At 37.4% G+C, this 25,551-nt stretch overlaps 6 protein-coding genes across 8 annotated transcripts; 5 read left to right on the top strand and 1 right to left on the bottom strand.

Moving 5' to 3' along the window:
- The first annotated feature begins 116 nt into the window (after window positions 1-116).
- Window positions 117-4,210, top strand: LOC106361977 (isochorismate synthase 2, chloroplastic). The gene is made up of 13 exons (XM_022690315.2): window positions 117-721; window positions 1,261-1,502; window positions 1,743-1,860; window positions 1,938-2,201; window positions 2,268-2,342; window positions 2,423-2,491; window positions 2,591-2,709; window positions 2,816-2,873; window positions 3,018-3,128; window positions 3,289-3,373; window positions 3,483-3,580; window positions 3,660-3,752; window positions 3,838-4,210. Exons 1-13 carry the CDS (start codon window positions 557-559, stop codon window positions 3,883-3,885), a joined length of 1,545 nt encoding a protein of 514 aa, XP_022546036.2. The 5' UTR covers window positions 117-556; the 3' UTR covers window positions 3,886-4,210.
- A 1,371-nt stretch (window positions 4,211-5,581) lies between these two features.
- On the top strand, window positions 5,582-8,123 carry LOC106361975 (protein NRT1/ PTR FAMILY 2.9-like). The gene is made up of 4 exons (XM_013801789.3): window positions 5,582-5,844; window positions 5,985-6,202; window positions 6,308-6,867; window positions 7,140-8,123. The coding sequence occupies exons 1-4, from the start codon at window positions 5,748-5,750 to the stop codon at window positions 8,038-8,040; spliced, it is 1,776 nt and encodes a 591-aa protein (XP_013657243.2). The 5' UTR covers window positions 5,582-5,747; the 3' UTR covers window positions 8,041-8,123.
- A 397-nt stretch (window positions 8,124-8,520) lies between these two features.
- On the top strand, window positions 8,521-11,591 carry LOC106361974 (pentatricopeptide repeat-containing protein At1g18900-like). Of its 2 annotated transcripts, none has more exons than XM_013801787.3 (2): window positions 8,521-8,729; window positions 9,093-11,591. In XM_013801787.3, the coding sequence occupies exon 2, from the start codon at window positions 9,097-9,099 to the stop codon at window positions 11,410-11,412; it is 2,316 nt and encodes a 771-aa protein (XP_013657241.2). In that variant the 5' UTR covers window positions 8,521-8,729; window positions 9,093-9,096; the 3' UTR covers window positions 11,413-11,591. The 2 variants fall into 2 exon arrangements, with proteins under 2 accessions (XP_013657241.2, XP_013657242.2); XM_013801788.3 differs by having other exon boundaries at window positions 8,527-8,729; window positions 9,075-11,591.
- A 1,256-nt stretch (window positions 11,592-12,847) lies between these two features.
- LOC106361973 (DDT domain-containing protein DDR4-like) lies at window positions 12,848-17,476 on the top strand. Of its 2 annotated transcripts, none has more exons than XM_013801786.3 (12): window positions 12,848-13,477; window positions 13,576-13,686; window positions 14,157-14,243; window positions 14,335-14,372; window positions 14,450-14,531; window positions 14,695-14,801; window positions 14,883-15,039; window positions 15,343-15,435; window positions 15,575-15,698; window positions 15,793-15,835; window positions 15,948-16,139; window positions 16,242-17,476. In XM_013801786.3, the coding sequence occupies exons 1-12, from the start codon at window positions 13,040-13,042 to the stop codon at window positions 17,050-17,052; spliced, it is 2,283 nt and encodes a 760-aa protein (XP_013657240.2). In that variant the 5' UTR covers window positions 12,848-13,039; the 3' UTR covers window positions 17,053-17,476. The 2 variants fall into 2 exon arrangements, with proteins under 2 accessions (XP_013657240.2, XP_013657239.2); XM_013801785.3 differs by having other exon boundaries at window positions 12,850-13,477; window positions 16,236-17,476.
- Window positions 17,477-17,752: 276 nt separating this feature from the next.
- LOC106360169 (transcription factor MYB35-like) lies at window positions 17,753-20,979 on the top strand. Its single transcript, XM_013799757.3, has 3 exons — window positions 17,753-18,176; window positions 18,248-18,374; window positions 18,452-20,979. Exons 1-3 carry the CDS (start codon window positions 18,053-18,055, stop codon window positions 19,152-19,154), a joined length of 954 nt encoding a protein of 317 aa, XP_013655211.2. The 5' UTR covers window positions 17,753-18,052; the 3' UTR covers window positions 19,155-20,979.
- On the bottom strand, window positions 20,726-22,653 carry LOC106361971 (transcription factor MYB1R1-like). The gene is made up of 4 exons (XM_048738106.1): window positions 22,280-22,653; window positions 21,952-22,160; window positions 21,205-21,549; window positions 20,726-21,058 (listed from the first exon to the last, which is right to left on the bottom strand). Exons 1-3 carry the CDS (start codon window positions 22,530-22,532, stop codon window positions 21,220-21,222), a joined length of 792 nt encoding a protein of 263 aa, XP_048594063.1. The 5' UTR covers window positions 22,533-22,653; the 3' UTR covers window positions 20,726-21,058; window positions 21,205-21,219.
- Window positions 22,654-25,551: the final 2,898 nt, after the last annotated feature.

Here is a 25,551-nt window from a genome sequence, read left to right as displayed (position 1 = left end):
GCCCAAAGTCGGCTCATCGATCTTTGCCCGAACATTTCGAGATTGACTCTCATAGAACCATCATCTCGAAAGGATGTATTAGGGATAAGGATAAATGTCCCACATCGAATATTGGAAGGAATACTTAGCAATATATAAGATGGATGGACCACTGCACTTACCACCAATTGATTTTAGGTTGAAAACTCATCTAGTTTAACACCATCTAACGACATAGTTAATTATTTTTTTTCTCTTACGTAAGGATCATGGCATCACCGTGGCATCACCATGGCATCTATATAAAAGACGTGCATACCATAATAAATAAACACACTATACACTTTATTAATTATTCTCTCTAGTCTATAATATATATGGCGTCGCTTCAATTTTCATCTTATCTCCTGGGAACAAACCATAAAAACATAACTCCATTCCGATCTTCCAAAGCTACTGTCCAGCCTCATCCACCGAATCGTGTCCCTCGAAAAGTTTTTTTTTTTTGCGTTACGTGTCTCTCTATATACCAGTAACCTTTTGCGTCAGACAAAGACCCCTACTCTGTTCGCTGACCATGAACGGGTGTGAGGCTAGCCATAAAGCGCCACTTGGCACGGTAGAGACGAGATCTCTATCAACGGTTACGTCACTAGCGGCAGCCACGGAGGGTTTGATATCCGCCGTCTCTAACCTTAAGTCCGAACCTCCTCCGTTCTCCTCCGGTATTGTCCGATTGCAGGTACGTTACAACTTTCTCCATTATGTACAAGGAAAAACAGTGAGCTTACGCCACGTGGAGACATTTCATTGGTGTTTGGGATATTGGTCCATTGGCTTGCTCATAATCCTTATCCCCTCAACAAACCTTTATCTCCACATCTCAAGACTTTTCAAAATACTATTGACTTTTCAGTTTTCAGTTTATTCCCCTGTAAGCATATAATCACATATTTAATATTTTATATCATATTTGACTGGCTATCACTATATTTTATATAAATATTTTAGTATAACATTTTTATATTATTTACAGTCACATTTTTATTTTTATTTTTATTTTTATTTTCATGTATTTTTATGTATTTATTAAAAATGATGATTATTAATAATATCAAGGACTAAAATACAAACTATAATTTTAAAAGATGAAAAATACCAAACAAAAATGATTAATTACACAAGGTCTGATAACCAAATCAATTGTCCCGCTCAAAATCAAAACAAAAGAAAAACAGTTAGTGTTCCAGACCTTTTGAGGCTTTAATTATGGTGTTGTAGGTGCCGGTTGACCAGCAAATCGGGGCACTCGACTGGCTTCATGCACAGAATGATGCTCTTCCTCGCAGTTTCTTCTCTCGGCGCAGCGACTCTGGCCGTCCAGAGCTTCTCCAGGACTTGGCTAGCGAGAATATGAATGGAATATGTGATGCTAACCCGGTCAGTGTTGCTGGACTCGGGTCTGCTGTATTTTTTCGTGATCATGACCCATTCTCTCATGATCACTGGAGATCTATCCGAAGGTAACATCACAGTTTTTTTTTCCAGAACCACAACTATATAATAGTATTTGTGTTTTTTACAATGTTCTAAAAATAGCTAGCCGGTGGTTAGGCGTCTTATAGAGAATTATTTTTTAGTCGGCTGCCTATGCCTATTTTTTGAACGCCTAGACCGTTTTTTGAAAAAATTGGTTTGAAAAAGTCATACTGATTTTTTAGAAAACTTGTTTTTTTAGTCACTTTCCTCTGTTTCTTGAAAAGGTTTCTGTCTCCGAACTCTCCTCTGATTCGTGCCTACGGTGGACTTCGGTTTGATCCCAACGGGAAAGCTGGTGTTGAATGGGAACAGTTTGGCTCCTTTTACTTTACAGTGCCGCAGGTATGAGAGTTTTTGTTTTGTTTTAAGACAGTTATGTAACCGTTATGGCTGCGTTTGATTGGTTGATATACATATAGGTAGAGTTTGTTGAGTTTGAGGGAAACTCGATGCTGGCTGCAACTTTTGCTTGGGAGGATGAGCTCTCATGGACGCTGCAAAATGCCATTGAAGCTCTTCAGAAGACTTTGCTTGAGGTTTCTTCTGTAATAGTAAGATTAAGGCGAGAATCATTAGGAGTTTCTGTTGTTAGTAAGAACCATGTTCCTAGTAAAGGAGACTATTACCCTTCTGTAAATAGTGCTCTGGAGATCATTAAGGAAAAATATTCGCCACTAAGCAAGGTACTTAGTTAAAGAACCATATGTTCTTTCTTTCATGAACCTGATGATTTTGGTTTTGGGAATCAGGTTGTGCTTGCACGGAGCAGCAGAATCATTACAGATACAGACATTGATCCTATTGCTTGGCTAGCACGGTTGCAGGTGTCTATTCTCCCTCGCACATTCTTTACTCTTAAGTAACAACATTTAGGTATTAATATCTCTAATTATTAATATGACAGTGTGAAGGAAAAGATGCGTACCAGTTCTGTCTTCAGCCACCAGGTGCACCAGCATTCATAGGTAACACGGTAGGTTCTTTACTCTAGCTATTTCGTTATAGAGATTTGTTAGCACACTGTGGTTTTTAGAAATGATGTGAACTCGAGTGCTGGTTTCTTGTGGAGCAGCCCGAGAGACTCTTCTATAGGAAACATCTAGGTGTCTGGAGTGAGGCTTTGGCTGCAACCAGGCCTAGAGGTGATTCAGAGGTTTCTGATTTGGAGATAGAGCGTGACTTACTAACCAGGTCGATTGTTTTGATTTGTGCTGTGAACATTTATGGGATGCAAGTATGTTGTCTATAAACTTCCAGATATGCGTACTGATATTATTATTTACAAATAAATTTGCAGTCCCAAAGACGATCTTGAATTCTCCATTGTGCGAGAGAATATAAGAGAAAAACTTAGTGTAAGTTATCCATTCTTCAAGTAGAAGTGTATAGTCATAACTTTACCTTGGTTTTTGAGGCTTTTTAAGAACTTATAATGGCACTTGTTTCATATAACAATCAGTTTTCTATAGGAGAATCATATATAATCTTCTGCTTTGTAGGCCATATGTGACAGAGTAATTGTGAAGCCCCAAAAAACAGTGAGAAAGCTTGCAAGAATACAACATTTATATTCTCAGTTGGCTGGTCAGCTTAGAAGAGAAGATGACGAGGTTAGATTACTGTTCTTCATGGTTTATTTGAAATAGTTTCATTAGTCTTTTCGAACTCAATTCTTGTTATATTCTCTTAGTCATCATGGTACTGAGTGAAGCAAGGCAAGCTACAACTTATCTTATCTTACACCAATACATGTTTTGTCTATTTTTTCAGTTTGACATCTTAAATGCTTTGCATCCCACGCCAGCTGTCTGTGGATGCCCAGTAGATGAAGCAAGACTTTTGATTAAGCAGATTGGTATAAGATGCTTTGATTCTTATACCTTATGCTTATACTTGATTAGATATGATATAAGTATGCTTATATACTGAAACTTGGTACATGTTCTACTTTTTTTTTTGTCCAGAGTCATTTGATAGAGGAATGTATGCTGGACCTGTTGGGTTCTTTGGTGGTGGAGAGAGTGAATTTTCTGTAGGCATAAGATCTGCTTTAGTCCAAAAGGTAAGATGTCCGCAGTGTAACACATCTACTGTGAAGTCATTGCATCTATCTGATCTTCTTTTCTTGTTGTGTTCCTCAGGGTCTTGGAGCATTGGTCTATGCTGGAACAGGAATAGTTTCAGGAAGCGATCCATCCTCAGAGTGGAACGAGCTTGAGCTTAAAATCTCTCAGGTGAGAAACTTTGTTCTTAAGACAGCAATGCAATTTCCATGTCCTTATGATATCGGTAAACATATTGCTATGTGTGTATCTGCAGTTCACTAAAACACTTGAACATGAGCCAGCTTTGCAGCCGATCAACTAATGATGATGCTGACCAAAAGATAATCCTATAAACTGACAGTAAGGTCCATAACGCACTTACGCACGTTATGATCTAAAGCTGACTATATTTCCACCACCTTCATGAGAAAACGACAAGTTATTTTTATAACGATTGAACGTATTCTATTATCAGTAAGTGCTAGTGAATAAATACTTTCAAATATTGTTTCCTGAACGTGATTGGTTTCTTTTTTAATTTAGGTTTGCGTTAAACCAACAAAAATACGTTAGTTTATAGAATTTATTTATAATTAAAGAGAACGATGGGTCTATTGGACCTCTTCTCATCGTCATATTCTCTTCAAGTTGTTCTTACAATCATATCTCACTATAAAATTAAATGCTTTATTCCAGTACCAATAATTTAACGACACCTTTTTATTATGAAATCAATATAAATATTCTTTTACCTCACACTTTAAAAGTTTTAGCATAATTTCAGATTAGACTTAATGTAAAACTTCAAAGTATACAAAAGATAAATCTCTCATTCATTGATTCTTCATCTAGAGATATCTATATGACATGAACCTGTGTTGAGGCTCATATTTACCATTAGAAAAAGATGCATTTACGCGTGCAAATGGGGAGTAAAGAGACGATCATTGCGATCAAAAATGACTTTGCTATAAAATGCATGATTAAAGTATGAAAAAAGTAACGCTAGCGAGGAGATTGCCTTTACATAATATTTGAATTTTTAAAGCCTGTCAGCTATATTGCATTCAACTAAAAACCAAACGACCATAAATATTTTGTGTTACTCCTAACGTCCATTATCATTTATTTAATTGAAAACTACATGTGTCAAACAAATTTTCATGAATGGTAAATCAGTAACGGTATCGTCAATCCCGTAATAAAATTTACAACCCTGTCTCCATTTACACTGCCTCCATTTATTGTCGATATGGTCGATGTAGGTTTATCAAACAATTTTTTTTTTTTTTCGTTTCTTCATAGTTTACAGTAGTACCTACTGCAAAAGATAGATTCGTTGCCCATATTACAGATATAGTAAAAGATACATTCTTGATTGCTACTTATTGTTTAAAAAAAAAAGAACTTGGAATATTTCATAAGTCACTAGCCATGATAACAAATATATAAATAAGATATCCAAACTGCAAACTTTTCCTTTACAAGAAATAAAAATGGAATGTGCGTTTGTTCAGAGATGTGATATGCTTGTATTGAAAAAGGTAATGATCGTAGGCCACCAAACCTTTTCCAATTTTAAGGGACACTTTTTTTTGTTATTTGAAACTAAATAGGTAAAATAAATGACATTTTGTTATACTAATATAATAAAATTACATAGTTATTGTGAGAATACAAGCTTCCACATCGAAAATTTAACTGAGACATGTGAGGGCTAATCCACTTATCACTAATTAGTTTTAAGTTGGTAGTTCCGATATGAGAGCTTATATTCTCACAGTTACGTATATATATATATTGGAAATAACACTTTTGTAAAAAAATTACACAATACTAAGATAAGTAAAAAGTATAAATAAAAAAATAAAAAATAAACTCAACAAAATTAAAATAATCAGTTTAAACAAAATTAAAATAATATAATTTTATAATCACCCTTTGGCCTCTATAGGCTGGGCAAAGGCATTGCGTTTGTTGACAAATAATTCAAGGAATACCAACTCATATCCTCTCCTTTGATAAAGTGTAGTCTTTTTTTAGTCAAATTAATATCTAATCAAACACTTTGGTTTGGTATAATGTCCATTAACTCTTTGGTTCTTCACACTTTCCACTATATATATATATTAATATATACACACATTTATTGAGAGCAGAGCAGAGAGAGAGAAACACAGAGCAATGGAGGTTGAGAAGACACAGGAGAACACTACAGGGGGAGAGGATGATGAGTCAAAGATCATCTACAGAGGATGGAAAGTCATGCCTTTCATCATTGGTACTAACTGATCTATATTATTTCTTAAACTCTTTTTTTTTTAATTTGCATGCAAACTCTCATCTTGAAACGAACAAATCACCTAACAAGATGAGTTTTATAAACAAAGTTGCTTAACGCTCCGTTTCATAATTTGTTAGGAAATGAGACATTTGAGAAGCTTGGAATAGTTGGGAGCTCATCGAATCTAGTCATCTACTTAACGACGGTTTTCAACATGAAGAGCATCACGGCGGCGACCGTCGTCAACATCTACGGTGGTACAAGCAACTTCGGCACCATAGTCGCCGCTTTCCTCTGTGACTCTTACTTCGGCCGCTACAAAACCCTTTCTTTCGCCATGCTCGCTTGCTTCCTCGTAACCACTTACTTCATTATCACACGAGTTTTTTAAAACACTAACTGATCTTACTGTTCCTGTCTGAAAGTATGAATCTCTTGTTTTTTTTTTGTTGATTCAAAGGGTTCTGTAGCGATGGATCTAACGGCTGTGATTAACCAGCTGCATCCAGCTAAATGCGCTAAGGAGATAGGAAGCGTGTGCAAGGGGCCATCCATCGGACAGATAATGTTCCTCGCCGGAGCAATGGTTTTGCTGGTGATCGGAGCCGGTGGGATCAGGCCATGCAATCTTCCTTTCGGTGCTGATCAGTTTGATCCCAAGACTAAAGAAGGCAAACGAGGGATTGAGAGTTTCTTTAATTGGTATTTCTTCACCTTCACGTTTGCTCAGATGGTGTCGTTAACGCTCATCGTCTATGTTCGGTCAAACGTGAGCTGGAGCATTGGTTTAGCCATCCCAGCTATCTTGATGTTACTTGGTTGCATCATCTTCTTCGCTGGCTCTAAGCTTTATGTCAAGGTTAAAGCTAGTGGCAGTCCTATTCATAGCATCACACGAGTCATCGTCGTCGCGATCAAGAAAAGGAGGTTAAAGCTCGTTGGCTCGTCTTCTGATGGTCTTTACAACTACATAGCAAATGACTTCAAGAACTCTAAACTGAGCCCTACAAAGCAGTTTAGGTACTAAACAAGTTAATCAATATGTTACATAACAAATGTCATTTTAAAATTCCAATGCATCTTACACTAAATTTAATCTTAATATTTATTACAAAATACATTAATATTATAAAGAATTTTATTCATCTCAGATATTAAATAAAAAACATAATTATATTCAATCAGTTTGTGTGAAAAACATGAAAGTGACACTATTTGCGGAAAGAGTATTTTTCTTCTGAGTTTTCTTGTGGAACAAGCATAAACGTTTTAGGGTTTTTCTTAATTTTCAGGTGCCTTGACAAAGCGGCAATCCAAACACCAGAGGATAAGCTGAACATAGACGGGTCACCAGCTAACCCATGGAACCTCTGCAGTGTCCAGCAAGTGGAGGAAGTGAAGTGCGTGATCCGGGTGCTTCCGGTTTGGCTCTCAGCCGCCTTGTTCTACCTAGCTTACATTCAACAAACAACCTACACAATCTTTCAGTCTCTTCAATCCGATAGACGCCTCGGTTCAGGATCTTTCCAGATCCCAGCGGCGACTTATACTGTCTTCTTGATGCTTGGAATGACAATCTTCATACCTATCTACGACCGCGTCCTTGTACCTTTCCTTAGAAAGTATACAGGAAGAGACGGCGGTATCACACAGCTTCAGAGAGTTGGAGCAGGCTTGTTTCTATGCATCGCAAGTATGATGGTGTCCGCAGCAGTAGAACAACACAGAAGAAATATAGCTTTGACAAGACCGCCGCTAGGTTTTGCACCAAGAAAAGGAGCAATCTCATCCATGTCCGGTATGTGGCTGATCCCTCAGCTAGTGCTAATGGGTATCGCAGACGCACTAGCTGGAGTTGGTCAAATGGAGTTTTACTACAAACAGTTTCCAGAGAACATGAGAAGCTTTGCAGGTTCTTTGTATTATTGTGGGATTGGTTTGGCGAGTTACCTTAGCAGCTTTTTGTTATCGGCAGTGCACGATGTCACGGAGGGATCTTCTGGTGGGAACTGGCTTCCTGAAGATTTAAACAAAGGGAAGCTGGAGTATTTTTATTACTTTGTTGCTGGTATGATGACTCTAAACTTTGCTTATTTCTTGTTAGTATCACATTGGTACCGTTACAAAGATGTTGTGGTCAAAGACAAGGACATGGACAAGTCTTGTAATGAGTTTGATAAGGTTTCAGTGTAATAAAGATATGTACTTCTGCCTCTTTGGGTTTAGGAGTTTGAGTTGGCTCTGAGTCAACACCTTTAAACAAAACATTACATAAATCTCCTTCTTTGAATACTAAAGTAACACGACAAACACGGGCAAGACACGAAAGCAAAACGACACGTGCAAATGGAAGTAACTTGAGAAAGTTGAAGAGGGCAAAGAAAGCTTCTACGGTTCAAATAATAAAACAAACCTTTTCTAAAAAAAATGACAAATTTGATAACGCTACTGAATAAAAAAAAATACCATTCGTCGAATTGTTATGGAACAAACAAAATCCAAGTAAAATATAAAAATAATAATTTGATCTAAGAAAAATAAAAACTGAAAGGCAAAACAGAATTGAGAGAATTCTGAAAGGAATAAGATTATAGGGTATTATTTATAAACAAATGAAAACTCAGGGGTATATGTGAAAGTTGAGGTGAAAACTAAAAAAAAAAAAAGAGAAAAAAAAATATATAAACAGAGAGAAAAGAAAAAAGCTGTGACCTTGAATTCGCAGCCACCGTCGTGTGATCAATATGCTTGGAGAGTAAGAAGAACGACGCTGCTTCTCTCAATTTTGACGAGAAGACCATTGTTTTCAATCTCCCTTGAAGATTTTAGCAGGGAAAAACCAAAACCATAAGCTAGAGCTAGTCAACTTCACCGTTCTCCAGGTGCTCTATTGATCTCCCTTACGTCTCTCTTTCTTCTTAATCACTGGATTTAAGAAACGTTTTAAACGTCTGTGAGATTCGAATCAGATGTCAAAAGGCACATGCTTCTCAGCCTCGTGTTATATGTTATGATGCAGAACAAAGTATAGACCTTTTTGTATTCTAGCTTTGGATTTTGTATACTATTTCGAAGTGGGCTTATGGTTAACTTGTGAGTAAACAAGAAAGTTGGAGACTTTGAATTGTTTCAGACAAAGCTAGTTGTTGTAGTAATGTACAGAGTTTGGAGAAGAGCTGTAAAGTATTTTTTTTCAAAGTATGTTTGATAATCATTCTTCTGTAAAGTTTCAATTTTTGTTGCAGAGAAATGACACCGGCAAAGCAAATTAGCAAACTTTCAAGTTCAGCAAGATCCTTTATTCTCAATGGATCGAGATTAAGTGCAGCTAGTGGGAATTCTCGTGCACACACTGATGATGAACCTTTTGTCTCCAGACGCCAGCAGCTTAGGAACCAAGCTGCACACACTGGAAAAACACAGTCCAGTATTGTCCTCAATCCTTCTGTAGTTGCAAGTATATTACCAGGAGAGACAAGTAAGAAGAAGGTTGATGATTCTGCTCGGTCATCACAGTCTTCATCACATTCGGTTAGTTATGCATCAGCAGTCATTAAAGAGGAGGAGGAAGCTTCTTCAGCACCTTTTGGGGATCAGATTCTCAGAGCTGGTGTTAAAGCGGTAAACATTCTCTCTGATTTAGCAAACTGTAAGCTTCCTTCGTTTGATAGAGAAAGTGAAGTATCTGGACTATTACCAAAAGCCTTTATGGTGGATCCAACTCGGCCTATTACAAGCGTCAAGTCTTCCAACGTGAAAGCCAAAGCTTACCCTGGATCATCTTCAAAAGAGAGTAAAACTAGAAACCCTTGTCGCAGCTTCCAAGGGTCTAAGGAAGCTGCTCGAGGGCAGCATTGTAATACCAGACACGTTGTGGAGAATGTTTGCAGCGTTTTGAAAAGCTTCAGGTGGGGCCCTGCCGCTGAAGAGGCCCTAGAGAAACTCCGCACTGAGAAGAGGATTGTGATGAGTCCACGCCAAGCAAACCAAGTCCTTATGCAGATGAATGACTACGGCAAAGCTCTCGGTTTCTTCTACTGGCTAAAAAGACAACCTGACTTCAAGCACGATGACTACACCTACACCACTATGCTTGGTAGCCTCGGCCGCGCTAAACAGTTTGGCGCGATAAACAAGCTCCTAAACGAGATGGTTAGAGAAGGATGTCAGCCAACCACAGTTACATACAACCGTCTTATCCACAGCTACGGCCGAGCCAATTACCTGAAGGAAGCTATGAATGTTTTTAACCAAATGCAAAAGTCTGGATGCGAACCAGACCGTGTAACGTACTGTACACTCATAGACATACACGCTAAGGCTGGATTTTTAGATATTGCCATGGATATTCACCAGAGGATGAACGCGGCGGGGATCGAAACCGACACTTTCACTTACAGTTTGATAATCAACTGTCTTGGGAAAGCCGGGCGTTTACCAGCTGCGCACAAGCTATTCTGCGAGATGGTTGATAAGGGATGTGCTCCTAACTTGGTCACCTACAACATCATGATTGACTTGCACGCCAAGGCGAGAAACTACCAGAGCGCGTTGAAGCTTTACCGTGATATGCAGAGCGCCGGGTTTAAGCCTGATAAAGTGACTTATAGTATTGTGATGGTGGTGCTTGGACACTGTGGGTATCTAGAGGAAGCGGAAGGTGTATTCAAGAAGATGGAGGAGGAGAATTGGGTTCCTGATGAGCCGGTTTACGGGCTTCTGGTGGATCTCTGGGGGAAAGCTGGTAATGTGGAGAAGGCGTGGCGTTGGTATCAGGAGATGCTTCGTGCTGGGGTGTTACCTAATGTTCCTACGTTCAACTCCCTTCTCAGCTCCTTCCTTAGGGTTAATAAAGTAACCGAAGCTTCTGAGTTGTTGCAAAACATGCTGGCGTTAGGTCTACGTCCCTCTTTGCAGACCTACACGCTGCTCTTGAGCTGTTGCACGGATGGTAGGTCAAAGCTTGACATGGGCTTCTGTGGTCAGCTGATGGCGAGGACTGGCCATCCTGCGCATACGTTTCTCCTCAAGATGCCGTCTGCTGGTCCTGACGGCCAAAACGTGCGGAATCATGCGAAGAGCTTCTTGGATTTGATGCACAGCGAGGACAGAGAGAGCAAGAGGGGACTTGTGGACGCGGTGGTTGACTTCTTGCACAAGTCAGGGCTGAAAGAAGAGGCGGGGTCGGTTTGGGAAGTCGCGGCGCAGAAGAACGTTTTTCCTGATGCGTTGAGGGAGAAGAGCAGGAGCTACTGGCTTATTAATCTCCATGTGATGTCGGAGGGGACTGCGGTGACCGCGCTGGCTAGGACGCTTGCTTGGTTCCGCAAGCAGATGTTGGTCTCGGGATGTGGCCCTGCGAGGATTGATATAGTGACTGGTTGGGGGAGGCGTAGTAGAGTCACTGGTTCGTCGATGGTTAGACAAGCCGTTGAAGAGCTGCTTAGCATCTTTGGTTCGCCGTTTTATACTGAGAGTGGGAACTCGGGGTGTTTCGTTGGTTGTGGTGAAGCTCTCAACAGGTGGTTGCTGCAGTCTTATGTTGAGAGGATGCATTTGCTGTGAGCCTGTGAGTGTTGTTTGTTTCACATTTTAGAGTTTATTTCTTTTATTTATGATTTGTTTAGCTTGTAAGTCATAAGTTAAGGTTAGGGATAGATTTGAAACTGCTCCCCAGTCTTGTGTCCTCTTGCAATAAACTGTTAAATGAGGTAACAAAGTCCTAGATTTGTTTAGATACAGAATTATTATTTTCATACAAAATTAAATGCTTCCAAAAAGAGAAGAAGAAAATATGTTATAGACTTGCTTATGTACAATGGATAGAGAAGAAAAAATGGAGACGAAACCAGAGAAGTCTGCTTCTGTAGGAGGCACAGGAAGAGCACTTGTGGTGGAGCCAATGGTAAGGCACAAGAAGAGCACTTGTGATTGAGCTAATGGTAAGGAACTAGTCAAGTCTGATTAAGGGGGTGTTAGTGGGAGTTAGATTTATGATGATTGTTAGAATTTATAGAATCTAGTGTTATTGGTTTACGCATTTTCACATTTTCATTAAAATCTAGTGTTATTGGTTTCATGATTCAGTAATTCTATACACAATCTTTTGTTATTTAAAAAGTCTAGATTTTAATGATTCTTTAAATCTATTAAAGTTGGTGTTATTGGGATTTGTATTCTTCACCATTTAACTCATAACACAAGATTTTGAGAATACTACTTATATACCTTAGATTCTTAGAATCATTATATCAATGTATTTTCATAGAATTTCACAATGTACAAAACTCTCTACAACTCTTTCCAAATTTAACAAATCTCTTAACTTTTAAAATCAACAAACTCTATATAAATGTTACCCCCACTAACACCCCCTTAGGTCTAAATGGAGTTATACAGGCAAAATTGTAGATCTAATAAATTAGTTTATGGAGTTTATAGTTGTGTGACATAAATGAAGTATCAATGTAAGAACCAAGTGTCAGCATCTTACTTATATCTCACTGGACCTAATTAAAAAGATCATTAATGATCAATCCTTGCTTGATCAAAAAATAGTAAATCATCCTTTGCCATTTAGAGATCATTTGCTTTACATAATCATGTAGTCTCTCATCTATAGTTATATTTCCCAAATCATTTTCTTACTCATTTATGTAAATTGAATAAAAAAATATTAGATTCCTGACTTTTATATCACTAATAATAACTTACAAAATTTTCAAATTATGTTATTCTTAAAATTCATAATGATTTTTTCATATTTTTATTGAAATGGTCTCATTTAAGACTTCTATTTGACAATTTGGCTCTAAATGGTGACTGCGGTTTAAGCGGTGCGGGATAAACGGTTCAACTGCGATGCGGTTTTAACAGTTATAAAAACGTATAAATATATGGTATATGTAGAGATTTTTGTTACCGTTAACTGCGGTGCCGGCGGGACGGATTGTAAACATTCGAAGCCTTTATTTACCATCTTTTATTCTCCTTCCCCAGATCCACAAAACGACACCGTTTAAACCATCACCAGTCGACGCTCTTGGACCTTCGTCTTCCTCCTCCTCTTTCGTTTTAACCGATTTAAGATTTCCACCACAATGCCCTAAACAAAAATCTCAAAATCAACACTTTCTTGAAAAAAAGAAAAAACCTAATTTCAATCTCTCTTTGATCTTCACCATCTTCTTTAATGGGTTCCTCCTCCGACGCCGTCCCCGACCACGACGTCTCCGGCACCCACCACCCTCCCGCCGACGATACTTCTCCGGTCACCGATACTAAACCCCCCACGGAGGAAACCACCACGCCGCTCAGGAGGACGAGGCCTTCGCGCGCCTGCACTTTAAGGACGCAGCAGCGGCTTCGGGAGCAGCAGGCGGCGGAGAGGAAGCTCAAGCAGCCTAAGAAGGAGTGTAAACGGAAGGAAGAGGTGGAGGATGGGGACGATCAAGAGGAGGAGGAGGAGGAGGAGGAAGATGATGGTGAGAGTCAGATGCAATGCGTTGGAGGAAGTTTAGGGAGAAGCAAGATCGTTACTTCGCTTGTCTCGCCGCCGGAGGCTTCGCAGATGCCGCGGTGGAATCTTAGGTCTATGTGGGAACTTGCTTCCGTGCTCAACTTCTTGCATGTGAGCTCTATCTCTTCTCTTCAATTGTTTGTTAATAGCTGCTAATGAGTAGCTCACTCACTCACTCTCAAGTTCTCTTTTTTTTTTGGGTGGTGAAGGTTTTTAGACCGCTTTTGAAAATCAATGTGGAGTTTTCAGCGGAGGAGTTTGAGACGGCTTTGCTGAATCCTAACGATACTTTAAGTGACATTCATATTCCTCTGTTAAAGGTTGGTACTTTTTGTGTCTTACTGATGCTTTCATCAGTCTTGTTGGTTTGCTTTGGTTTCTGTTAGTGTTAGCTTTAATGTACTTCCGAGAGTTTGTCTCATTTACATGAACGGAGCTTGATGTACCGTACTTCTGGGCATGTTGGCTCTTATTAGTATAAGAACTAGTGATAAAACGTTTTATTATGTTAAAGGTTAAGTCTTTCAATGTTTTTTGGCTAGCTTTTCTCGTACACACCTTAGAGGCTTGTGCTGCCCAGTACAGGATCACTTGAAAAGCTTTGTTGAGTCATTTTAGAGTTTATTTATTGAAATGATCATTTTCCTGGTTGATATCATGATTTTAATTGTTATGCATATTTCATTTGAATCTTTTTTTATGTGGATGATTTGAAATCTGATGTAATATGTACTTATGAATGTCCAAATTGCCTAGCAGTTTACCAATTTTTATTCTTTTCAACCTGCAGGCCATTCCTCCGGTAACTCGAATGGCCCTCACACGTGATACCTGGGTTACTGTCTTGTGCAGAAAAATAAGAGATTGCTGGCATTGGGTAATGATTGCCAACCATCTTTGTTCTGATATTGGAAATAGACTATTTGCATTACATCATGTTCTCACATGAACTTTGCCTACTTGTTTAGGTAGCAGAAGGGGACCTTCCTATTGTTGCCTCTCAAGGGTGAGTTATTATAATTTTCTGAATCTTATGGTAACTGTTTAGGAATCATTTATGAGATTGTTGTCTGAATCTTGTAGGCGGGAGACTGAAGTGTACAAATCTTTTGATCCAGCCATTCGTGTGGTGATTTTGAAAGCCTTATGTGATATTCGTGTTGAGGTATTGTTGTTGCTGTATGTCAATCTGTTTGCAATTGAAAATGAATTTTCGTTATGTTTTGGTCTATAAATGTTCACTATTAAGCTCTGGAGGCCAATGATTGACTTGAAAACAAGATCGTTATATCAATTACAGTTTCTATGTGTTTTCTGAATTTCAACAGCAAGAGGATATCAGGAGCTACATTGACAACTCTCTTAAAACTGGTGTCCATCTGTCAGCTTTTCGCAAAGATCGCGTTGGGGGTGATTCACATGGAGTTAATTTTTGGTATGTGGCAAATACAAAAGATCTAACCAGGACTCCACTGTTTGCATATTTCTGATAGCATCTGTCTGTTTTTAATTTAAGGTATGAGGATGATCCCTTAGTTGGTCACCGTTTATATCGGGAAATAAGGAAGGCAGAGGTGGTTAAGGCCAAAACAAAGGGCTCCAAGATTCTTCCTAACGTAACATACCAATGGGAAGCTGTTGCCACTAATTTCGACGAATTCCAGGATGTTTCTGTAAGTCTCTTCTACTACAATTAATGATTCTGAATTGCCAGATAAATTGCTTAGGACACTTCCATATGGCTGTATGTAGTTAATTTGCGCAATGAAATATGGTTGCTTTGCTCTGATGTGATTGTGATGGCTAGTGTTATCTATACACTCAAATATTAATCTTCTTTGCTTATGAAATTTCCCTCGGTTTGACTGTCAATTGATGTTTGCTTCTCTAAAGGACTACACTATTATAACAGACAATAGGTATAAGTTTTTATGTATGTACTGCTGATTGAGATGATGTGTCTCTTTGTTTTGCAGGAAAAGCTGAATTCAAGTAGTAGTAGAATTGAAGTTTCTCTAGGGAAGAAGTTAACGAGAGATATGCTTCCTGAGATTGAAAAAGAACACAAGGTTCCAATTTGCTCTCTGCTTTTTTTTTTTTTTTTTTTCTGTTTCTGTTTCACCTTGGTTACAGTATTCCACTACTGAACTAAGTTTGTGGCTGAATAATTCTTATCAATTGTCTTTTTTTTTTGTGTTCCTCTGTCAGAGGAAAGAAAAATTGTTGAAAAAACAACATAGACAGGCGCTTCTCCTTGATAACTGTTTGGTTGTCGACGGTCATGGTGCTGGCCGTTCTCTCCGTGATAGGAAACCAGTTAGATACACTTTTGGTAAGGTTTTCGAACTTGTTGGAAGTTCATGATGCCCGGTTAAATACGTTTTTTTTTGTATTTTTGCCTGATTAAACGTTTAATATTGTTGCAGATGATTATGATCAGTCGATAAATGAAGCTATCAAGATAACAAAGTACGCTCTTAGTGAACCATTTCTGCCCTTGATTTGCTTTAACATTTGTTATTTGGTGACTATTATTTTGTTGCCTCTTACATTCCGCTTGTTTTGGTAAATACTATCTCAGGATGAAACATCCATCACCAGAATCTTTTCTTCACAGAAGAGAATCAGCCAGATTGGAGGCTCCTGAGAATGGCAGATCGACAAGTTCAACCCACCCTACTGAGCCTGTGAACGATACAGCATATGCCAAATCTTCTGATTCTGCCGACTATGATGAGTTCGATGAGCAGAGAGATGAGTCCTTGGACAGAAGGCAAGACGCCTTACATTTTTCTTTCCACCTTCAGTCATCCCTCCAGAACTTTGGAGGGAATTTAGTCCGAACTAACTGAATATAATGTCGTGACAGGAACAGGCGCAGACAACGGTCCCAGCGATATTCAGCAACGGACTTTGTTGAAACTGTTTCAGACAATGATGTAGAATATGAAAGCGATGATGACATTGTTGGGGAAGCAGTTTATGATGAAGAATATATGAGGAAGCGTAAACAGAAGAAGTCTTCTAGTGGCTCTGAGGGAGAGGAAGTGGGAGATAAAGGAGATGAAGAGTACAAATGGGATGAAGACAATGCTGAGTACGAGGAAGAAGAAGAAGAAGAAGAGGAAGAGGAAGAGGAAGATTCTCTAAGTGATAGCGAAGAAGATAGTGATGAACCCCGAAGGGCTAAGAAAATGCCACGGAGAGAAACTAAGTCAAGATCAAGGTCAAAGGATTTGCGACCAGGCCTGAGACGTAGTAAAAGAGCCACAAGAATCGATTACCAACAATATGAGCTCTCAGAATCAGACAAAGAAACAACAGGAGCGGCAAAACGTAAGCGGTTGGTTGAGCCAGATGAACATTCTGATGAAACAGGGAATGGGGATTTCACCATGGGAAGTGAGGACTCTGAAGAAAATGCAAATGACCCTGAAACAAAATCTTCTGAAGAAGAAATAAGAGAAGAAGAAAAGCCCAGAGAGGTCACCAATGACTATGCCGAGACGACAAATGGTGCCGAGAATAATCTACTTAGCAAATCAAACGGCACAGACCAAGAAGAAGCTGAGGGTGTAGTAGGCAAAAGGCGTTTCCTAGACCTAAACGAGCTTGCTCCTGTATCTGGTTTTGATGATGGTCCAAGTACTGTCTTGAAGGAAGATGATAAGGCAGACAGTTCATAAGACATGGAGACCTTTCTTCGTCTGAAAGCTCCATCTGGTCACCATTGTATGATATAAGCAATCTTTTACGAGTTTATTTCTGGTCAAACCCCATTTCCGGAGAAGTTAAACGGTAAGATATACTTCATTGGCTTGTTCTGCATTCAAGCATCTCTGCTCTGTTGTTGTCAACTTATTCAGGCAGCGGGTAAGAAGTGAAGTGGAGAATGTTGCAGAGAGGCCTAAGATGAAGTATGTGTAGATTAGGTTAGCATTTTTATCTTACCTTGAAAAAAGAAACAATGAAGAGGGTGAACCAGAGATTCCTAAGAGCTGTTTAATGTTGTGGAATTATTATGTGTACAATACAATCCACCTTTTCTAACTTTTGTATGAACACGTTCATGGTCTCTTAGGATTTTGGTAAAACTACGTACCTTTGAGACTTTGCCTTGTCCCATATCACATTCATGAGCTTTAAAATCCCATGATTCCATGAAGTTAGATCAATATGATTACACAAACATGTTCTTATCAATTATCACCATAGAAGACTCAAATATTGTCTTTCTTGTTACCATTACTAAAGGAACTCATATATTTCAAATTTCAATCGAAAAAGATGGCCTTCGCCAGACGAACAATATCTCTAGCTTTTGAATTTCGTTATCAACAATTTCATTATAATTTAATTTTATTAGGAAAATTTTAAAATAATATAATGAATTGTGATAAAGAAGTTGGAACCAAAGATGTGTCAAAATAAAGAAAAGTGGAATAATACTTATAATTAAAGAAATCATGCATATGTAATTTTTTATGAAAGATGAAGAATATTCATGCCTTTCTTGCCACACACGCTTCTTATACCTTCAAACCCATTTCTCCTAATCCCTTCCTTCTTCACAACACTCCCTTTGTAACTCTTATTACATGCCTCATTCTTCATCTTTGTTAAGAAAAGCTTTTAAATAACCAATACTAATCACTTCCTCTATTAAAAAGTTTTATTTAAAGAAAAATGGTGAGATCTTGCTCTTCCAAATCAAAGAATCCTTGGACAGATGAAGATAACACCTCCCAGAAGTTTGCATTTGCATCTGCATCTGCCTCCTCCAAGAACGGATCCACTCCTAAGAAAATAGGTTGCAGAAACATTTGTCTATTCATGATGTTGACATGATATATATACATGTGTGTGTGAACATATTTATAGGACTTAGGAGATGTGGGAAGAGCTGCAGAGTGAGAAAGACTGATAATGCAGGAGCAGCTAAGCATGAGAGCTTCACTCCTGAAGAAGAAGATCTCATCATCAAGATGCATGCGGCAATGGGAAGCAGGTTGTGTTATATATATCTTGAATTACTCAAAATAGATTTAACAGATTCTGATGATCTTTTTTTTTGTCTGGATTTAGATGGCCACTTATTGCACAACATCTACCAGGAAAGACAGAAGAAGAAGTGAAGATGGTTTGGAACTCAAAACTAAAGAAGAAACTGTCTCAAATGGGAATAGATCATGTCACTCACCGTCCTTTCTCTCATGTCCTTGCTGAATACGGCAACATCAACGGTGGTGGTGGTGGTAACCTAAACCCGAATCCCATGAACCAAACCGGATCTCTTGGACCTAATCCCTCTCTCAACGAAGATTCTCATCAACAACAACAACAACAATCAAATGATTCAGGAGATCTCATGTTTCATCTACAAGCAATCAAGCTTATGACTGAGTCATCAAACCAAGTCAAGCCAGACTCTACGTTTATGTACGCCTCTTCCTCTTCTTCTAACTCGTCTCCTCCGTTGTTCTCTTCAACTTGTTCTACCATAGCTCAGGAGAATTCGGAGGTTAACTTCACCTGGTCTGACTTTCTTCTTGATCAAGAAACCTTCAATGAAAACCAACAGAACTTTCCTGATCAAGAACTAGACAACTTGTTTGGTAATGAGTTCTCTGAGGCAGAAGCTGTAGCTACAATGGCTAATACATCAGCTCCAGATGCTCAAATGGAAGAGGAGTCTCTAAGCAATGGGTTCGTTGAGTCGATTATAGCTAAAGAAAAAGAGTTGTTCTTGGGATTTCCAAGCTATTTGGATCAGCCTTTCCATTTCTAGTTTATCTTATCTTTCTTCTTCTTCTTCTCAAGTCTCAACTACTAAATAAAGAAACAATGTAATAAAGAGACAGTTGGTTTATCTTTATTATAATGGAGAAGCAAAAAAAAATAGAGAAAGAGATGAATCTTATTCATTTTATTTTGGGGGTTCAAGAAATCTTATAAATGTTGATTTTTCATTACCTATTATTCATATGATTATTTCTATAAAATCGAAATGAGAAAGATCATTTCAAAAAAGAAAACATAAATCAAAAGATTCAAAGAGCAAACTTGGACTTGAGATTGTTCACAGTTGCATCATCAGTCCTAATGATAAAACAGAGGATACTCTGTTTTGTAAATATTTAGTGATTCATTCTGGTCTTTGTCAAAGCCTCTTTTGACGTCTCTTTTACTATTTTACTCAGTTTTCTCAAGTAAGCACTCTTCTCTTCATAACTCCATACACAAGTCCATCAAGGACTTCCTATCCAATCTAACCCGTCTCTTTAAATGATGAAGTCCATCTTGGACTATCCTGAGCTGAGTCAGAAAGAGGAATCCCAAAGAATATATTGCTTATCTCCTTTTGCAAGACTAAGTGTTTTATCATCAACTGACTCCCCAGAGGCGCCTTTCGTGTTAAAAGTCTTCATTCTCTGGCAGTTCTGAGTACTTGATCAGGCTCCAGGGTAGTGCACATGGTGCAAATGCTCATGGTCCCATATTTTTTTATCAAATTCTCTTTATATATTTTAGATTTTTCACACATTTTAATAAAACACTTAAAATTTGCATAATTTTTTTGTTATCTTTTCCCATAATTTTAAACCAATAAAAATTCAATAAATACAATTAAGATTTTTGAAATTTATAATTAGTTAAATAAAACATGCATTGAAATTTGAAAATACAAAAAATAGATTTTTTTGAACAAATTTTTTCTCTAAAATATGTAACTTTATGAAACCGAGAGAGTATATAGCAACGGTCCGATTTTAAAATTTTGTTATTGTCTTTAGAAAGAAAAAAAAATATGGCATAGGGTCTATCTAATTCTTGAGCCGGCCTGTACTTGATATGAGATAACTCAAAGGTTCTTTGATTGAATGAGACTCTAGGAGAATGAGTAGGGGCAACAAAGAAAGAGTGGTTACAATTTTTGAGGTCGAAGAACTTTGCAAACTGGTTAGAGAAGAAGAAGCTAGGAGTCCTGGTCCCATTCAAGGATATAATAGATTAAGAAGTGTGGGAATGTTCCAAGTTCTTGAAGGAACGGTCAGACATTGTTGTGACTGCAAAATGCTTATCATGAAGATAGAAGCAACCACAGTGACAATTAGCAGGAGCAAAGCATGAAAGTTTGAGATTGTGGCAGAGAAGAAAAACAGAGGTTGTGTAATTGACCTGACCATCATTATTATTTCTGTTTCTATTTTTGGAATGGGAAAAAAATTGAACTTAACTACAAATTTAGAAATGGTTTATAAAGTTCTATGTTCTGCATTTTAGTTTTTTTTCAGAGAAATCCATGTAAGCACAGATAGACTTAACTACGCCTAACTATCATCTATAAGAAAACAAAAATCCACCAAAAAGTCAGAGTGGCTAACATTACATTATTATGGAACTAAAGGTGATCCTGATAAGATATTCGATGAACCACATACACACATTTTAGCTTATCCCAAAAGATAAGATATAGAAAAGCCCCATAAGTCACCAACCATTGATTGAGATGGGCCACATGAGAGTCTCACAACTTCTTTTAACTTACATACCACATAACAAACCACACACAGGGAGCAGAGTTTTACAAACAATACAAACAATACAAAACATAGATGATGAAGAACCCCCTAAACAACAGTTCGTCCATCTCTAAAGCCCCTTCCTCTGTTGTTATTGTTCTTTTATCCCCTGATTATTTTTTCAGACAAAATACATAACAGTTTGACAAAAGTAAGGCTTAAAGAAAGATAAAAATACAGACTTTAAACCTAATATGTACTACTAGAAGTCTAGAACAGAGAAACAAAGAAAGAAGCAAAGTCTTGTGGATTCACCTTGGCTTTTTAAGTCTAAGCAACTCTGATGATACTGCTGTTGCTGTCTCCGTCGCTGAAGCTTGGCATCATGGTGAAAGCCGAATGTCTTGAGTTGGATTGTTCGTTAAGATTAAAGGACAGAGAGAGGTTGAGAGAAAGCGGAGCAGGAACTGCAGCATCTGTGTTTAGATTGAATGCAGGACTTGCTTGGAAGGTTACTGGTACCGTCCGTGGTGCCTTCTCAGTTCTTGTCGGCACTGCAACTTCAGGAAAAACTTGATGTCCAGAGCTGATGTTAGTCTCGGGTAGTAATAAGTTGTCCTGAGCATGATGATCTTGCTCCATGTGCACCATTCCTGTAACCTGATAAAACCAATCACACCTAACTGTTACACACTCTTTGTTTATATACATAAAATTTGTAAAAACTCAATTAATCACTTTCTAGCACAGCTTGAAAACATATATTCCCAATTTGAACAAAACCATTGTCAAATTTCATTCTATCTTTTAGTTCCAAACATATATTCCCAATTTGAACAAAACCATTATGAAAAATCATTCTATCTTTTAGTTCCAAAGAGGAAATACTAAAAATAAACTTCTTTAGAGAACAAATTGTTAAAAAAAGGAAACTTTAGTAATTAATACTGAGTAATAAAGGAAAGAACTCTCAGAAAGCTATTCACACTAAAGTACACCTATACACAATCATCTTATGCTTAGCTTAATTAAAATGATTTAGGATTAGATTAGAGGTTTTACCGTCTCGGTTGTGATGTCGAAAAGGCTAGATCTTCTCCGGCGACGGTTGAGATTGGTCCGGCGGAGGAAGTACTTCTGAGCATGACTAGCTACCTGAGTAGGAGTCCTGCTCTTGACAAAGTTTCTAGAAATCCCTTTCCAATCTCCTTTCCCTACTTTCTGCAGACCAAGCAAGAACCTCTTGTGCTCCTCCTCAGTCCACGCTATTCCTGTTTTGTCCAACCAAACCATAGATTAGCTTCTTAACAACAAATCAATCAACGAACTTTTTCATTCAGACAATCCAACATGCACAGATTCAATCACAATCTAAGGACAGAGAGAGTACCTCGTTTCCTCTCGCGGTTCCCGCCGGAGAACGACGGAATCTGGAGAGTTTCATTGGCGGAGGCGTAACCGGCGGCGTCTCCGTCTCCGATCTTGGGGATCTCTTCCTCCGGAGGAGAAGACTTCTCGTAATCAGAGAGATTGTTCAAACTCACGCACTTTCTCATCGGATCGACCACGACTCTAACTCCGAACAGCATGATCTCTCCTTTCTCACCGCCTCCGGTCTCCGACGAGCTACTAACGGCGGCCATTTTGAATGCTTTTTTTCCGATTTTGCCCCCTTGCGTCTGTTTTGGTTTTTTATTACAACTTTCTCAATCTCTTTAGAACCGTACAGATAAAGAGACGTAGGTGTGAGTGGATCTGAGCTTACTTCTGTTTATTTTTATAAACGTGTCCGGAAGCCACGTGGCTCGTTTCGAAACAAGATTTATTACACTGTTGTACGTGTCTGGATTTTATTTGTTTGTCACTCGTTTCCTGTGTGACGTACTTGTCTCTCTATATTTATCTTCCTTCCTTTTGGATTTATTTATTTTTATTTGGATATATTCTGCTAATGAGTAATGACCCTCTCTCTTTGTTTTTTGTTTAATCAAATTGAATGAGTATCGGTCATAAGTCGCTCTCAACTTAACAAAAGTACTGTTTTGTAATAAAAAATCTTTCTTTTTTTTTCAAACATTATCAATATAAAATGAGAAAAGTTGGTAAATGACATATGCCGTAATGCGCATGAAATTCTATTGTTAGAGTTTAATTATGATTTTTAATGGTAGATCTTCAATCTTTTCAATGTATAAACAGTATGAACGTGTTTAATATTGTAAAGTATCCAGAAAAGAAAACCAGTTGTGTATAATGGCTCTTTTATTTGTAGCCATTAGTCTTATGATATATGGTTTGTCAGAATGAAAATTTGCCGATATTTTCACTGTTTCATATAATATTGTTCCAGCTTTTTTAAGTACTCTTTTATAATGTGATGTTAGTATTAGACGAATCTGGTCAACCCAGTGCGATTCCCAATTACATCCAACGTGATTTACCTTTTAAAATCATTTCTTGTTTAAGTTAACCTTTTGTTGCTTGTATGATTTGTTGCCTCAAAAACCCAAGTCAGTTAGAAGAATACTTCGTCTCAGTCTCATCCTCATATGATATATCCAATCCAATTAAATCCTCCAATCTCTTTGATTGAAACATTTGTCCTGATATATATTGAAATTCTAACCAGAATGATAGACTGATGAGAAGGATATTCCAGTTTGTGGCATCAAAATATGTTGATGACAACATGGGGCCACTGGACGCACATGACATCTTGATCTACTTTAATATGTGTCCATTCTTTTCTTGTTTGCCCATCAATTGCCTTTTTAAGTTGTAACTTATCTTGCAAGTTGTTTACTTAAAACTATATGTAATTATTGATTAGAAGAATGACCAAAATATGAATCTCCTCACATCGCAAACTAAAACTATGGGTTCATACTTTTAAATTAATAATCGATTAAATCGACTAATTAATTAAATTTTAACAGATTAATTAATTTGAGAGCCGGATTTATGATTTTTATCTTATAAAAATAAACTTATACAAACTGAGCTTAACCACATTCTTTCATATAAAATGAAGAAAGAAATGGACTCACAACTTCTGTAGAATGGTGATGCTGAATAGGTTTGGACTTTTTTAAATAAATAAATAAAATATAAATTTTTATAGGAATTATTGTACTCATAATCGATGTGATCAATTTGTTTTGTTAGAAATTCAACCTAGATATTCTAAACCAAATTTATACACTTTTTAGTGCTCATGAGACTTGGCAATTTTGGAGTCCCTAATGATGCAAGCGCTATTTTCAGTGTACTAACTAGTACTAAATATAAAATGCGTTAACACTATGCAAGAAAAAAAGAAAAGAGTAACATAATGTTTTTTTTTATAAATCGGAGTTATGAAGAAAAAAAAACATTGTGTAAGTTTCATAAAGAGTTATATGTTTTTAACTCAAGAGTTATTAACTTGTTTTTCCTTTTTTCTAAAACGTTATTTCCCATAAATTAGTGTTCTAAACCAAATAGGAATATTTATCTAAAGAGGTTTACTTTTATTCTGGTGGTTTTTACTTCTAACGTGGTGTCATGATCACTCTATTCAAGTTTAGACATGGGGTTCAACAACATGGATGTTAAAAATATACAAATAAGTCTCCTAATTTATTAATAATCAAAGATTTTCATGGAAAAGGAAAAAGGAAAGGAAAAGCACAAATATTGGCCAGGAATGAAAGCCACCACCATTAGCCTTTTGTTGGTTGCACACAAAGATGAAGTTAAAAAGTTGTTTAAAGCCACTAAAAAGATGACTTTTCTCCTTTTAATTTAGCTTTAGCCAATTTGCATGAGTTTGTGACTTTCCTTAAGTTAGAATTTTAGAAGAGCGTGGATCATGAGTGAGCACATTATGGAACTTAACAAAAATAATATTTGTTCAATCAGGAATTTCTTAAAAAAAGATGATGTTGCACTCCCCATTTGACAAGCCCAAGCCCTTTTATGAGTTTCAGAGAGCATCATAAGAACATAGGCTGTTCCCCACACACAGCAACAATAAGACAACAATGACTCATACCAAGTTTTAGAATACATTATAACATATTACACTGATCAAAAACACTTGTCAAAAGATTATGAAACCATTTTCTATATGTTAACAACATATCACCATATAATATGGATTATCTATAGCAGAAGAAGATAACTGTGGCTTATCCTCAAAAGTATCTTAAGTATCTAAAAGATAAGAGTAGGTTATTGTAAGAGAATTCTGATACGGAATTGGCAGTGGTTGGTATAGTCTTTTTTTTTTACCACTAAGGCAGCCTAAACACTCATCAATAAGTGTTTATTTGGACCGATGTATGGTCATGCTAACTAGCGTTCAGAAAACATAAACACAAGATGGTTTTAACCTATCAAAATTTTGTATTCTTTTTTTTTTTGGTCAAAAACAAAATTTTGTATTTTTTTTTGTAATAACAAGGTTGACCACTGTTAGAGTTGATCCAGAAAAAATAAACAGTAAAATAATTTTATATATGACTTGTCCAAGTGTATAAATGAAAATTTATGAAATTAATCATGTGAGTGTTAAATTAATATAGTTTAAATTTCTATTCAAAAACGCGGACGCCTAGTCCAATGCGGTGCAACTACTCAGTCGACTGATTAATTAGACAATCAACCAATTAATCACTGTTA

This window comes from Brassica napus, chromosome A8, assembly GCF_020379485.1.
Source record: "Brassica napus cultivar Da-Ae chromosome A8, Da-Ae, whole genome shotgun sequence".
Taxonomy (NCBI): domain Eukaryota; kingdom Viridiplantae; phylum Streptophyta; class Magnoliopsida; order Brassicales; family Brassicaceae; genus Brassica; species Brassica napus.
This window is presented reverse-complemented; position numbering and strand designations above follow the sequence as displayed.